Consider the following 15601-nt stretch of genomic DNA (forward strand, 5'->3'; position numbering starts at 1 on the left):
TCAAAACATGACATCGACTAGTGTCTGTGAATATAAAGCCCCAAAAATGCAATATATGACTTGCACATTCTGCGTGTCTGTGGAAATCAGGCGCGGACTGGACACCGGGAGAACCGGGACAATTCCCGGTGGCCTGGCAGCCGATTTTGCCCTCTATTTAATATCATTATTGTATAATTGCCTGCCGAATGTACTAAAGTGATCATTTGCGAATCCGCCATTTGATAATTAAATCTCTAATAAGTCATGAATTGTTATTAGTCATGACTCGCGCGCTCTCCGCGCCTCCGCCAAACGGTTTGGATTAGACTCCGAGTAATCAACGCGAGAGAGAGGGGAGAGGGGGGGGGGGACTGCTGGAGCAGAGAAGCAGAGCTACTGTTCAGGGTTTCAGGTCAGTTTCATCTGTAAAGATGCTTTTTTTTGTCTTTGTTTTTTATTTATTTAATCAAGCAGCAGCACGTTGCTCATCAGTCATCACTCAAAATACTATATAAAGGACATCATTATTATCTGTTGTAATGTTACAGTAGTAATTTATCTGAAAAAAAAATCCGATTTTTTTATAGGTTTAGGGGGAGCTACGACAGACAACAACACAACCCTTACGAAAATTAACATTTTAATATTTAACTATAAATCCAGAGAAAATGGTTACTATTGTTTAACTGTGGTAACCAAAAATGTAAAATTATTTAATTATTTAATTATTTAAAAATAAATACAAATCCATTTGCAAAAAAAAAAAAAAAAACAAGGTTATTTTACTTTTATATAGGCTAATAGAAGCAAGGTTAATTTTTGTAAGGGATAAACATGACTCGTGTACAGTATTAGGATTTTTCCATAAAGATATTGTAGTATTGTAGAGTATTGTATTGTAAAGTATAGTTTTGTTCAATCTTGAGTATTAAAGTCCTGAGAGAGATGGATTACAGGGCAAAATAAAGAGACTGAAGAGAAAAATGGAAGTGAAGGTGCAGTTCAGGAGAGAACTTTTAATTATTTTGCATGTCCCCAAATTAAAGATTTAAACCTTTTTTTATGTCAGGTCCATACAAAAAAATAGTTTTGTCCATGAATTTGTTTGTATGAGTTTGAATTTTCCAGTCTGAATTTTTTCCCCAGTCCGCTCCTCCTGTAAATTAATGGCAAAGACATGGTTTCATTTACTACACATAGGCCTATACTAAAGCTCGCAGTGTTTTCAACCTCTGCTGCCTCAATATAGGAGTACACGAGCACATAAACATAATTTCTAGAACTGCTCTGTGTCACTTCATGTGCATTTTACTTATTTTGAGAAAACTATCATCATATACAGAGACAGCAGTTTAAAAAAAACACCAATGTTTCATGAGTTTAGTACACAGAATACGTCACATGCTTATTAGATAACTGTATTTAAGTTGATGTATATGCTTTTATTTATTATTCTTTAATTTTCACAAATTTAGAAAAGTAATCAAAAAGTACTCAAAAGTAATTAGTTACATTACTTTAATAAAGTAATTGAAAAAGTTACACTACTATTACATTTTAAACAGGGTAACTTGTAATCTGTAACCTATTACATTTCCAAAGTAACCTTCCCAACACTGGTGATAAGGCAGAACCGATGGAGGAGACGCTTTCTGCCTCTGTCTGGAATCTCTGTTGTATGGAGAGGGAAGGGTTGGGAAAGGGGGAAGGTTTGAGGAGAAGGAGGGTACAGAGAGGTCTGGAGGAGATTTTTGGAGAAGCAGAGGAGTGCTATTTATATCAGCTCAGCACTGGGAGAGGGAGAGGGAGAGAAGAGGTGTGAGGTGTTCTGGCATATGTTTGTGTGTATGTATGTGTATGTGTGTGTGTGTGTGTTTGCTGTTCCTCAGATGGGTTTCTACCACATCATTGAGAAAACAGGACTGTGTGGGATTGGGTTCATTCATTAGTTTACTAGGGATGCACAATATAAAATGTTTTTTGGTATAGCATATAACCGATACAGTAGCTGAGATTATGATCCATGCTATGCTGTGGATTAAATAAAAACATTGCTTTAGTCCAAAAAAGCTTTTTATTTCCAGGTTTAAATCTGATTGGGTACTCCAGATTTTCCATATATGAAATATGTAATAATGTTTGTAAAGAGCAAGTATTTTTCTAATCACACCAATAAGTATAATTGATTTTTTTTTTTTTATATTTGCCAATATTGTGGATAATATTCCATGCTTTTATTGTGTAGTAAGTCAGGCGGAGTGGAAGTGAATGGGTGTTACTGAAGATCCAAGATTGTTTAGCAGAAAAAGGCAGACAGCGAGCTGCAGAGTGAGCGCTAACACTGCTGTGTGAGATGAGGTGTAATGAACAGTCATGACCTCGGTGCTACTGTGAGTTAAAAAGGCCTTGAGCATCCCTAGACCCTCTAATCCTTCCCTCAGACCCACTCTGAAAAAGGCAGTCAGCCAGGGAAAACACACACACACACACACACTCACACACACATGTATTCCTGTTGTATCTGCACATGGTTTCTGGGACAGTCAGTGGAGCAGCTCTCATGCCAGACCCGGCAGCGATCCACTCTCACAGGGAGGTTAGAGACGGGTCATGGCTAAATCGGAAACAAAAATCTCCCCAAAACCAGCTCAAAGAGTCCTTACCTAAGCCGCAAGTGTTTAGTAGTGCACATAATTCATGCATGTGTTTATAAACAGGCTGCTTATATCACTAAATGAATGTTGTCCCATGCGATTAAAATGCTTAAAGGGATAGTCCACCCAAAAATTAAAACGGTCATCATTTACTCATTTCCAAACCTGTGACTTACTTTCTTCTGCAGAACATAGTAGACACATTTTTTAAAGAATGTTGGTAAACAAACACTTTTCATCCCCATTGACATCCACAAGATATTTTGAAGAATTTTAGTTACAAATATTTTCAGTTCCCTCTGACTTCCATTGTGTAGACAAAAATGACAAAGGAAGTCAATGGGACCTGAAGCATTTAAGTTACACACATTCTTCAAAAATATTCTTTGGTTTTATGCAGAAGAAAGTAAGTCCTTAAGGTTTGGAATGACATGAAGATAAATAAATAACAGAATGTTTATTTTCAGGTGCATTGTTTCTTTAATTCTCTAGTATGTTTTAGGCCTTTTGGTCACTTTTATTCATACAGACAGTAGAAAAAGAAAAGAAAAAAAACTTAATTTGTGTATAAGAGCATCTGCTAGGCTACTTGTCAGACTCTGAATGTGCTGTATCTCGCTCGGATGGGTTATTTTTGGTCAGTGTTGCACCCTGGGCAGATGTGTTGTTCTGCGGCTGCGCTCTGTGTGGCAGCTCTGGTCATCAGCGTGGAGATTTCCGGTCGTGTCGGATGGATGGTTTCCCCATCTCCTCTGAAACCAGCGGGAGGGCTTCTCTGAGGTCTGAACAATGGCCAGAGGTCAAGAGGCGGTAATAAGTGCGGGTCACTCACAACCACATATACAGACTCGACAAGACGGTGAAAAAACTACTGAAACAGCCTCCCCTCGGAAGATTATTTTCCTTCTTTCGTTTAGACACTAAATTGCAAAGATGATCCGTTGACATCAGTATGTTTAGCATAGAAACGTATGCATCTGTTTACCGTGCATTTTGAAGTGAAGACGATCAACGCTCAAACAAATAAATAGTTGCACTTCTGTGAGAAACAGGAACGTGTCTGCTGCTGAGAGCTTAGCTTTGTTAACACTGCCCCCGAGTGGACGAGAAGCGCTATTGCAGCTGTCCAGCGGCCGTCATTCAGAGTGTATGAATACTGTCAAACTAACTGCCCCTTTAGGGCCTGAGAATGGAGATTGAAGGGCTCTCTGTTGATAGCCATGATGGTAAGAGGCAGGTTATTATCTTCACAATGTGTCAGAAGTGATTTTTATTTATCGCTGTTTTGAGATCCTTCCCCAATGAGGCAGGACTGCAGAGTTACTGTGATTGGATGAACACTCTGTAGGGACCCTAATATACTGTAGGTGGACGAGACCCGTAATGCCATATGTTTCGCATTCAGGCTTGTTGTTAAGGGAGAGAGAGGAAAAGAAGCTTAGCTCCTTTGTTGTTTGTTAGTTATTAGTCATATAGTCTCATGTTCCTAACAGAAACCTTTTAGACCTTGAGCTCAATAGATTGTTGATCGTTAATGAACAGTAATAGAAGCTCTGTGCTAGAGTTATATGGAGTAAGGAATTTAATGGCTTTAATGTGACACATTTCATGGAAATATTTCTGCCGCACATACTGTAGACAAACAACATGGCTAACTATTTTTTAGTTGTTTTGAAGAAAACGTATGTGGCGTTTGCGCTTGCAAAACTCGCCACCATGCTAAAAGGGCCTTGCTATGTGTTTGCTAAAGTGAGTGCATCCTTTTTTTTGAAATGTCTGTACATATTTTTAATTATTTAAAACTAAAATAAAGTTTTATTTTATTTATTGTTATTGGTCAATATTGGATATTTAAATGTGCATTTCAGATGAATTTGAAGACTCACTTATCAGTCTCAAACACATATTTATTCAAAATGATGAAGTTAATCTATCAAATCCTGCCATGTTTTGTTGAGAACTTTGTGTAAGAAGTAATAGTTATTCAATTCTCATAAAAGCCATTTTTCATTGAACTTCACACACTAGCTTTAGATTTCCCAGCAGTATTTAGTATTTAGTGAGTTTGTGTCTTGACTGTGTTAGTCGTGATTGTTTGTGTATGGGCTTCGGCAGCAGCAGGCCTCACTTGAAGGCCGTCTGTGCATCTCTCATCTCCCTCTTCTCTCTTAAAGGGGCCTCCCGGCTCGCAGCCGTCACCACACGCACAGCCTCCCCCACACAATGCCAGCAACCCCATGATGGGACCACACGGCCAGGTAAGACACACATACACACCATGTCCTTGCTTGCACACTCGGTATAACACACGGTCACACTTGCACGCATGAGAACTGTTGGTGGCGCTGGCATCAACTTACTTGGGCAAGATGAATGGTGTAAATTACATGGTTATTTATAATTATAATACTCTTGGTTTGTTGAAGTCCTCCTCGTATACACATACACAGAAACACACATTCCTAGAACAGTTGCAGAGTTTTACTTGTTTGTCCTATGTATGGACTCTAGTCAGGGTTAATGCCATTTGTAAAGAAATAGTTCAGTCAAAAATGAAAGTTGATTTCAGTTTCATGTTACATGTTGTTCTAACTCAGTATGCCTTTCTATCTGTGGATCACAAAGTCGAAATTTCAAAGAATTTGCCGGCCAATATTTCCATGCAACTGAATATTTCAGGCTTCAAAAAGAACAAACAAGCAACATAAAAGTATGAGCCATTTGACTCTTGTGCTAATATTTTAAGTCTTCTGAATATAGATTTGATTAAGAAAAGACAGCAATGAAGCCGTTATTAACTGAAAATCTTCAAATCTGCTGATTCATGATGTCTGAATCATAAATGAATGGTGCTTATGAATCTGACTCTATTGTCTTATTACAGCTGCTTTATAGCAGACTTTGTATTTGCCTCATTTTTGAAGTATGCATCATTGATCCTGTTACTTTCCTTTTTAATACTGTGAAGATGCTTTGAAACGAGCTCTACTGTGTAAAGTGCTTTAAAAACAAAGGTGACAAAGAATCAGTTAATCTAGTTCAAAAAACTGGTCTGAAGATTCATTCATGAATTGGCCTGGGCTGATTTTTGAGACTTTTTTTCCAGGATTTTTTGTTGAAAGAAAGTTTAAAAGAGTGGCATATATTTTAAGGCTTTTGAAATCTCTTGAAACATTATTGTCTTGATTATTAATTATTAATAGACATTTGAATGTCTTTACTATCACCTTTTTGATGCTCCCTTCCCCATTCATTAAAAGTGAATGGAAAGGAGCAGCCAGAACAGTATTCAGAATATCTTTTTTTGTGTGTTGCAGAGGAAAAGAAAGTCATGCAGGCTTTTTACGGCTTGAGAGTGAAAGGATGTTATAAATGCCGATTTTTAAATTAACTAAAAGCAAGACTGTGAGGAATAGAACTACAATTGTTGTACTCTTGTGTCTCTCATTTAGCCAAAAAAAGTGGAAAACATATGTTTGAAAATTACATTAAACTGTACATCCATCCCTCACAGCCTCGTTTTCATTGGCCGTACACTCTAAGGTCCATTCCTCCTTCGTCTTCTCTGTTTTTTTTTTTCTTTCTTCCTCCCTCTGTTTCTCTATCCTGGGAGTGTGAAGTATCCTTTATACCACCCACCGCCTCGGTGGAGAGACGACTCCCTGCGAACCAGATAAATAATTCAGTCTCCTCCTCGTTCTTTGAGATGGGTCTCCACTCCTGGCCCTCACCCCACCCCCCATCAATAACACATTAATATTGTAGAGTCTCCCGCCACACAGCACCCTCGCAAACACATACAATACAAAGCACACTGACTGCGCAGAAAACCAAAACGATTGTGTGTAGATGTGAAAACACATACGACATATCCCTCATCCGTTCAGCGCTGACATGTTTCAACAGAGCCCTAAAAGTTGCCACGAGTCTCTCAGGGAGCCTTGACCACAGAAGTGGCATCAGTTTTCGTCTTTAGACGCACAGCCACACGGCTCTAATGGTTTGTATGTCAGGATGCAGGGTCCTCGTTTGGGTTGTTGTGGTCTCTTCCCATCCCGGCCAGACTTTCACTTGAGAAGCGTCTAAGTGTAGCCACTCGAGGTCTGATGTTCCTGATGCTCTCCTACGTGTTCGTTGAAAGACTACAAGAGTGTATGTGTGTGCACGTTTAAAATGCAGAATGGGAGGAGTCTGTGTTGATGGACAGAAGGAGTGATGTCAAATTGTACATATTTGATGTCCTCTTGTGTTGGCTTCTGCTCTCCCGTGCATCTGTCTGTCTATTCCATCTGCTATAGCCTGGCCTGCTGCACTCATTCATTCTGGTCTTTACAATGCTCTCGCTTTCTTCTTAAATAGGGCAACATGTTGCTAATGATGCCTTTTTCTTCTTCTCCTTCTCTTAGCCTTTTATGTCTCCACGGTACCCTGGTGGACCTCGGCCGTCTCTTCGCATGCCAAATCAGGTACAGAAAACATCATCACACCGTCATGTTGAAATTGCATACAAACCATTTTTACATTTTTACAAACCTCTTAAGGGATTAACAAAATCAAGGAAATCGTGTTATGTGTAAAGATTTTTAAGGCCGGTTGTGTAAAAGTTTATTGAATTCATAGTTTATAATGATGGACTTCCATTGAAAATAAAGAATAAAATGAATTTGTTTCTTTTACATGATTTTAGTATAGATAACTAAGTTTGTCACCTCCAGAGTAAACATTATGTACGTTTTCTGTAAAAACGCTTCCATGTATTTCACTGACGTTCCTTCATGTATGCCCTCTTCAGCCTCCTGTAGGGGTTCCAGGTTCACAACCACTCCTGCCAAACAGTTTGGACCCAACCAGACCACAAGGTAGTTTGGTTCTTGGTCCAACACTTCATAACCACAGAGACATTTACATGCAGACTGATGAAAGACATATTATCGACTGTGTAATATTTTAACAGGACATCCTAACATGGGCGGTCCAATGAGAATGAATCCTCCCAGGGGGATGGGTGGCATGGGCCCTCAGGTAGGCACACTTCTCTCTCTCTCTCTCTGCCCTTCTCGTTCTTGGCAAACAGTGCCGCACAAATCAGCAGCTGGTACGGCATCTGACAAATTGGGAAGAGTGCAGAACAAAAGCTTGGGCTAGAAAGCCTCTGTCACACTTTGCCCTCCACCCACGGGCAGCCAGACAGGTGGGCCGCTGTCTGCCTCAGCAGAACTCCGTTAGCATAGTATCATTGGCATCTTAACCTGTTTGGTTGGATCCCCACCACTATGGATGACAGTGGATAAAGGACAGGGTTTCCTGCAGCACATAGTTGCTGCGTTTTCAGCCCCACAGCAGAAAAAAAAAATATTTTTCCCAAATTGTGACCTTGATACCACAAAATAATGCCAAGACAACAACACATCTCTTCAATTCGGTGTGCATTTTACATTTAAATATGAATTAAATATTTTTAAAAGTACATTTATGTATTTATTTTAATAAATGTTTTTGTATATAATTATTTTTCATGAACAGTATATACAAACACACACATTTTAATTAGAATATAAAATGTAGTTTATTTTCATGTATTTATATGTAATTATTAAATATACAGTTATATTTTATATAGTAATATTTATTGTTTTAATTTAATACATTTATTAGCATATAATAAATTTCTATATATACAGTTAGAATTACAGTACTATATAGAATGTGTTTGTTTAATTATTTATTCATGCATGCCTGCAGTTATACTGGTGAATGTTAATGCTAGATTCCAGTTCAGACAGATTTTAAAGGTTCCATAAAAAGGGTTGAAATGTTTGTGTTTTTATTTTCTTTGCCCATTGTAGAACTATGGTGGTATGAGGCCTCCTCCCAACTCTCTAGGTGGTCCAGGCATGCCCGGAATGAACATGTGAGTTCTCCAACATGAGAACACTCCCTTTTGCCATTTATTTAATCCTGTTAAATCATGTTTGTTAACCTCCTTCTGTCTCTGTTGTGTATTTCTCTCCTTTTTTGCTCTTCACCGCCCCGCCTTACAGGGGTCCTGGAGGACGTGGCCCCTGGCCAAACCCCAATGCTAACTCGGTACATTCACATACATTGCTATCTTTGTGGCTGCAGACAAAAATGGCATGCATTATTGCCACACTGACTTTACTTCTGACAACGTACTGTGGATGCTATCAGATACCTTGCTACTTTATTATATACCAAAGATTATTAAATTAATAAATCATAGTATTATAGTATCATAGAATTATAATTATTAACTGTTGAAGTTTTTTGTCTTAAAAATATAATGTATTAAGGTTTTTTTTTGGGTTGACAGATAGCATACTCCTCCTCATCTCCGGGCAACTACGTGGTGAGTACCTAACTTAAGTCAACATTTTTGTAGAATATATCAGTTGTCTTAATGCATAAAAAAGAAACAACTTCCAATTTGTCTTTGTAATATTTCCTCAAAATCTAATAACTTGCCCTGAAACTACATACATTTTTGGATGATGTGGCAGCAATGTTTCAGGAGGTCTTATGGAAATGATATAAAATTGTTTGCATATGCACTTTCAAATTGACCATTCCAAGAGCATGTTGCAGAGATTTTCAGCTTTTTGCCTCTGCCATTAGCTTAGAGAAAAAGTGCCAAATTGAGTCATTCCTTTTGGAAACTTAAAGCATAACCAAGCAGATATTAAAGGTTCTAAATGTATTGATTTTGCTTTAGCAATTAAATTCCTGCTTTGTTTTGCCCCTAGCATTGCCTGTCTTAAAAGTAAAATATCTGCACATTAGTTAAAGCAGCTTAATAGCTCCCCTGTGCCCAGTGCGTCTTTGATTTAAAAACTGCTCCTCCACTAGATCTCTGATAGTACGGCGGGTACTATTACATACTGAAAAGTTAAGCATGTGTTTGTGTGTGTGTTTCGTCTCTCAGGGTCCTCCCGGAGGAGGTGGTCCACCAGGAACTCCCATAATGCCAAGCCCAGGAGGTACAGTAGATCTGTTCTGCCGCTATAATCAGCATAGCCAGAAACAGTTTGTGTCTCTCCAGGAAAGAAAGATGCTCAGCACTTCACAAACACCCTATTTAACACCCTCTCCCTCCCTCCCTACCCAGCAGCCAATATCACTGCAAGGTTACCTGCACTTCCTCTGGCAGGCAAACCAAACGTGATCAGCGCCACCCCTCCCACTTTGTTAACGTAATTCCACTCTGATTGCTTGTGTTTGTGATGTTGAAGCAGATATTATAGGTGTGAGCAGGGTCTCCCTCTCTCTTGCTCTCGCACTCTTACTTGCACACAGGCCATAAATCATTAAAGAATCACATTTATTATGGTGATAAATCCCATCCAGCCATGTTCTGTATTGATCAAGTGTGCTGTCATCCATATATGCTATGAAGTGATTCTGGTCTCTTATTTTGGTGAAGTTCTGGTCTTGGAAACTAATTTAAAAAGCTTTCTGCTCTCTCTTCTCTTCTAGACTCCACAAACTCCAGTGAAAATATCTACACAATGATGAACCCTATTGGACCAGGAGGAAACAGATCCAGTGTATGCATTACTTCTGCCTAGATATGTATTTTCCAGAGGAGTTACAGTGTCGTTCAAAAGTTTGGGGTTATTACAATTTTTTAAGATGTTTTTGAAAAAAGTCCCTGTTGATTTGGTGCTCAAGAAACAATTTTTGGTTGACCGTCGTTTCTTAATGTGTTTCTGCACAAACCACAGTACTTTTTTGGTTAGAATTCTTTGATTAATACAAAGGAACAGCATTTTATTTAAAATATGAATCTTTTCAAACATTACAGGTGTCTTTACCTTCAATTTTTATCAGTTTAATGCACCCTTGTTAAATAAAAGCATTAATTAAAAAAAGAATAATAATCAAACTCATCCCAAACTGTTGAACACCAATGTAAATATTTCTCCACGTAATGATTATTTTGTCATTTGTAATGTATTTACAAAGGCACAGCTACACATTTTGATTGATTGCTAAACTGTAGAATTGATTGTTGTTTGATTGCCTTCATACAGTAGCTGTGCTAGTTTCTCTAGAGCTAGACCGTGCTAGCGCTCATATCACTTCAGTGGTCTCTTTCTTCTTACGTAATGCTACAATTTGAACTCAAATCAATATTTAATGTCCAATTATTTATTTATTTGCTTAAGTGGTCATGTAATAAGCTTGAAAATGTACAGTCATTCAGTCGTTATCACAAAATAAACCCCGTCAGTGTGATTTAAGACCTGTCTGGATTTACTTGTAATAATACGTGCCAGACTGTACATTATGCTTCATTTATATTAATTCTAATTTTCACATTATGACGTTTGTTTTCATAAAAACGCAGACATTCTCTTAGTGAAATCAAAGGGGACATGCTCATCCTTGTCAGCTGAATGTTTCCGCAGGTTTGTTTTACTCAGGGCATTGGATGTGGGATGATTTGGTTCAATTTGATTGCTTTTCTGTGTTTCTCAGTTCCCCATGGGTCCTGGTCCAGATGGCCCAATGGGCGGCATGGGTGGCATGGAACCCCATCATATCAACGGATCGTTAGGTACGCAATAAGAATGCAATGTTAATCAAAATAATATCTATATCTGACTTTAATAAACCACAAAAGGCATTTATTTAATAATATAATATATACTATATTTCTTTATTTCAGGCTCTGGTGACATGGATGGGTTGCCAAAGGTAAAGAAGGATTTAGTTTGCGAATCTGTATTTTTTTTATGTGTTTTCACATCTCATTCTGAACCGTTTTTGTCAAATGTCTCTGTTTTGCTTCAGAACTCCCCCAACAACATGGCAGGGATGAACAACCCACCAGGCACACCGCGGGATGATGGAGAAATGGGAGGAAACTTCCTCAATCCATTCCAAAGTGAAAGTGTGAGTAGATTCTGACCCAAACCCAGAGACCTGTCACTCCCCTCACCTGCCAATCATAAGCACTACCGTCCAAAGGTTTGGGGTCAGTCCTAATTAATTGTTTGTTTGTTTTTTAAAGAAAGATATTAGTATTTTTATTCAGCAAATATAAAATCATCAAAAGTGACAGTAAAGACATAGTTACAAATTATTTCTATTTCAAATAATTGCTTTACTATTCATCAAAGAATCCTGAAAAAAAGAAAATTCCACAAAAAGATTTCTAAATTTATAAAAAGAAATGTTTTTGACCACTAAATAAGCATATTAGAATGATTTCTAAAGGATCATGTGACACTGATCATGGAGACTGGAGTAATGGCTGCTGGAAATTCAGCTTTGCCATCACAGGAATAAATTACATTTTAAAATCTATATTAAAATAGAAAAAAGCTGTTTCAAATTGTAATAGTATTTCACAGTATTACAGTTTTTACTGTATATTTGATCAAATAAATGCAGCCTTGGTGAGCATATGCTTCTATGATTTAAAAATCTCTCTGACCCCTAACTTTTGTAGAGTAGTGAAGCTCCTCCCAGCAGGCACTCAGAAGGCCCTTATAATAGGCCAGAATCATCTAATCAAAATAAAAAATACAAATTTAAGAGACTTGTAAGTGGTATTTAAGTGAGTACTGGAAATATTTTTTTGTATTATAAAAGACCAGCAGTTTCCTGGACAGACACTTTTTAAAGTTTTCTGTCCTTTGGTCATTCATGCATTTGCTTGCTGTATGTTTGAGACGGTAATGACATAACCATCCTGTATTTGCTCTGTGTGGAGTTCTCATGATCTCACATCCACTATATACCCCCCCCCCTCCCCTTTGTCTCTTTCCAGTATTCACCCAACATGACGATGAGTGTGTGATTTCTTCTTATTTTATTGTTTTATTTGGGGTTTTCTTTTTTGCTTTGTTCAAACTCCCTTCGACCGCCCGCTCCTTTTTTAACCCCATCCCTCCCCTCGATCAACCCGCGGCACCCTCTGCCCACGGAACTCTGGCTTTCTCTGCACAGCCTTCTGGGATGCCCCACGAGCAGAGGACTCACATGAAAGTGGCCCATCCCAGCTTGTGCAAAATGACCACCGGCAACAGGAAACAGTCCCAGAGCCACAGGAAGAGCTTGTTGAGTGAATCTCCCTGCCTTCCAGACTTCCTCTCTGGTTCAGGACACTAACGGGGCTGAACACACACAGGAAGGCAGGCGTGTGTGTGTGTGTTTGTGTGTGTGTGTTTGAGCAGACACATGCTTCCCCGAGCTGCTCACTTTCTGAACTCACACCACTTTTTTGATTCATTTTTTTTTTTTATCTTGAATGGATGCAGTGGTTTTTACAGTGGAAAATATCTGCACCTTTTTCCTCCATTAAATTGTGTAAATGCAAGGGGAAACTCATTATGATGGGTTCGGCAATGAACGTTTTCATTACTCTCTGTATGTATTGTATTCTTATCAATTGTTGATTTTATTTTGATTAATATTGTATTGATGGTTATTGTTTAGGTTTGAATCTTTTTTTGAAAGGGGCACATTATATGTAAACCGCAAATTCGACCGAAAAAAAGCACACATCCATAATGCACAGGAACAGACTCGTGACTTTTGTAGGAAGTCTACACTACGTTTTGTGTTTGCTGTGAAATCTTACCTCCGGCAGATTAAAAAGGTAGCCGTACCTTTTCTTCTACATCTCTAATATATATACAGGAAATGTAGTTTCATTGTCCCAGTCAAGTGAACGTCTGAGGTCAAGAGGCGCAAGGCCCAAACCAGCAGCCACTTTAACCTCTCAGACCAGCCTGTGTGTCCAACAATGGGTTTTGGAGTCTCAGTCTATCTGTAGAGAGGAAGTGATGTCATTACAGAGCTGAAAACATACGGTTAAACAACCAACCAGCGCTGAACTGGACTCCAACACATCACCGTGATTCACAACTTATTTATTTGTTGTTTTCGTTCATGAATTGATTTATCCTGCACACTTCTCGCATGCGATCCGTCACCACATATTGTACACATGTAAATATGCCAGTCTAAGATACCTCCTGAAGATTTGTATCATTCTGTCCCTCGCCGGAGACCCACATGCTTTCCTTCTGCATGAATCTGAACAGGGTGTCTCTAGTCACATGACATTTCAGTACAAAAGAGGTTCCTGTTGACTTGGTGCTTATCATACTGGATTTTTTTTTCAGGTGCGGGAATAGAGCATTCCTCTTCAAACACATTTTGTTAAGTATGTGTTCCATATTATGTCTAATCATCTTCAAAAATGAGATGTCAGTCATATCCTGAGTTTATGAGATGAGGGGATAATAATAGGACGTCCAGGGACTACTGAATGAGGGTTATATGAACTAAACGTGCTCATAGACTGTGTTTCATAATATTGGCATGCATTTTTTTCATTTTGTCTTTTGCATTTGGTGTATATTCTGTCGGTCTTTTAAAGGGATAGTCCACCCCAAAATGAAAATTCTGTCATCATTTATTTATGTCGTTCCAAAACTGTGACTTTCTAACTAAAGAGTTTCGATTGCCATTGACTTTCATTGTACACTGATTTATTTCAAAATATTCTTAAAGAAGATCTTCAGTCTGTCTTGTTAAAGAAGATATTTTGAAGAATGATTGTACTTGTTTGGGCTCCCATTGACTTCCATTGTAATTCTTGGCCATACAGTGGAAGTCAGTGGAAATCAAACCTTTTTGGTTACCAACATTCTTTAAAATATCTTCTTTTATTTTAGGTTTGGAATGACGTGAGGTTGAGTGATTTTTGGGTGGTCTTGTCCCTTGAAACGAAATGTGTTTTTGGAAGTAGGGGTCTCAGTGAAATGGTTATTAGGGGTCAGAAGGAACCGGTAAATATCAGAGCTAAATACTAAAATCCTCCTGCTGATTCCATACACACACATATTAATCACACAGCACCTGTTTTTAAGTTCTCCACAGCTGGATGACACGATGCACACAGAGAAACACATTTATACAGCATCTATCTTATTTTATTACTTTGTTTGTAAATACTGTAAAATGCATTTTGATATCATTGACATGTTTTGATATTTCAGTCACTACCAATGAATACTACAAGATCTTGGGGTTAAAAAAATGTAAAGGAAGAACCCATGTTTGTAGTCACCATTCTCTGTCCTAGACTCTGTACAGATGTACTAAATCATGCAAATGTAAAGTTTTTTCAGCCTCTACTTAGTAAACAGCATCTGAGCGCTCATGTTTTAGGAGAAGAGTAAAGTAAAGGGTGTTTGAAGCAGTACCGTTCACTCCTCGTAGACCGGACACTTGCAGGAGGACGTATGTGGAGGGCGAAAGCCTCACGATGCATCCGTTCTCTCTTGGACGTGTCCTCACTTTGCACTTTCCAGACAGCAGCCCACCTTTTAACACATTGCCTATGTGGACATACATGAACACAGGATTTGTCTCTTTATGTGCAAAAGGGACCACCCATTGCAAACTTTACTATGAAGGATTTTTATCTATTTAAATTAAAAAACTAACAAACAAAAAAAGGGTTTAAAACTTGTTCAGATTAGGGATTTAAAACAAGGTCATAAAAAGGAGGGAAGTGTCCTTCCCGTTCTCTTGAGCTTGTGTTTTCTAGGTTGCGGTTTCTTCTCCTCGGCCAGTACTCTGTATGTAAACCACTCACGTCGTTGGCCATCTCTGTAATTCTATTGTGATGCTGTACGATACTGTAACATTAGCGAGGAGATGCGGTGTGGAGGGGCTTCAGATCCTGGAAAGAAAAGAAATCCTCCTCCACTGTTGTTCTTTCTGACAAATGCAAAGCAGTATTGAGTATAAAGCAGTCTGTCTCCTGGGTTTGCTTTGTATTTCATGTTTAGAGTAGTTTGGATCCTTGTCTTTTAGGGACTCTTTCTGTCTTGTGTAGTAAATTAAGATGTTCTTTCTTTATATTGTAAAGTTTCTTTTAGATTTAAAAGTTGCTTATTAAAAAAAGGATGGAAAAAGTGCTTCAG

The 15601-nt window shown here is 38.4% G+C and overlaps 1 protein-coding gene across 4 annotated transcripts in view; it reads left to right on the forward strand.

The window, feature by feature from the left end:
- Positions 1-13623, forward strand: part of LOC132154670 (single-stranded DNA-binding protein 3-like) — a 71162-nt gene extending 57539 nt beyond the window's left edge. Inside the window, exons 1-14 of one of the 4 annotated variants that reach the window (XM_059563316.1) lie at positions 3394-3416; positions 4811-4894; positions 7043-7102; positions 7429-7495; positions 7591-7658; positions 8483-8547; positions 8678-8723; positions 8968-9003; positions 9577-9631; positions 10128-10198; positions 11133-11211; positions 11323-11351; positions 11448-11549; positions 12430-13623. In XM_059563316.1, the coding sequence (XP_059419299.1) occupies positions 4874-4894; positions 7043-7102; positions 7429-7495; positions 7591-7658; positions 8483-8547; positions 8678-8723; positions 8968-9003; positions 9577-9631; positions 10128-10198; positions 11133-11211; positions 11323-11351; positions 11448-11549; positions 12430-12459 (729 nt within the window). In that variant the 5' untranslated portion in view covers positions 3394-3416; positions 4811-4873 and the 3' untranslated portion in view covers positions 12460-13623. Of the gene's footprint in view, positions 1-3393; positions 3417-4810; positions 4895-7042; positions 7103-7428; positions 7496-7590; positions 7659-8482; positions 8548-8677; positions 8724-8967; positions 9004-9576; positions 9632-10127; positions 10199-11132; positions 11212-11322; positions 11352-11447; positions 11550-12429 lie in introns of those variants that run through there. The other 3 variants (XM_059563317.1, XM_059563314.1, XM_059563315.1) reach the window with 3 other exon arrangements.
- Positions 13624-15601: the final 1978 nt, after the last annotated feature.

The sequence above is a fragment of the Carassius carassius genome, chromosome 12 (genome assembly GCF_963082965.1).
Source record: "Carassius carassius chromosome 12, fCarCar2.1, whole genome shotgun sequence".
NCBI classification, from domain to species: domain Eukaryota; kingdom Metazoa; phylum Chordata; class Actinopteri; order Cypriniformes; family Cyprinidae; genus Carassius; species Carassius carassius.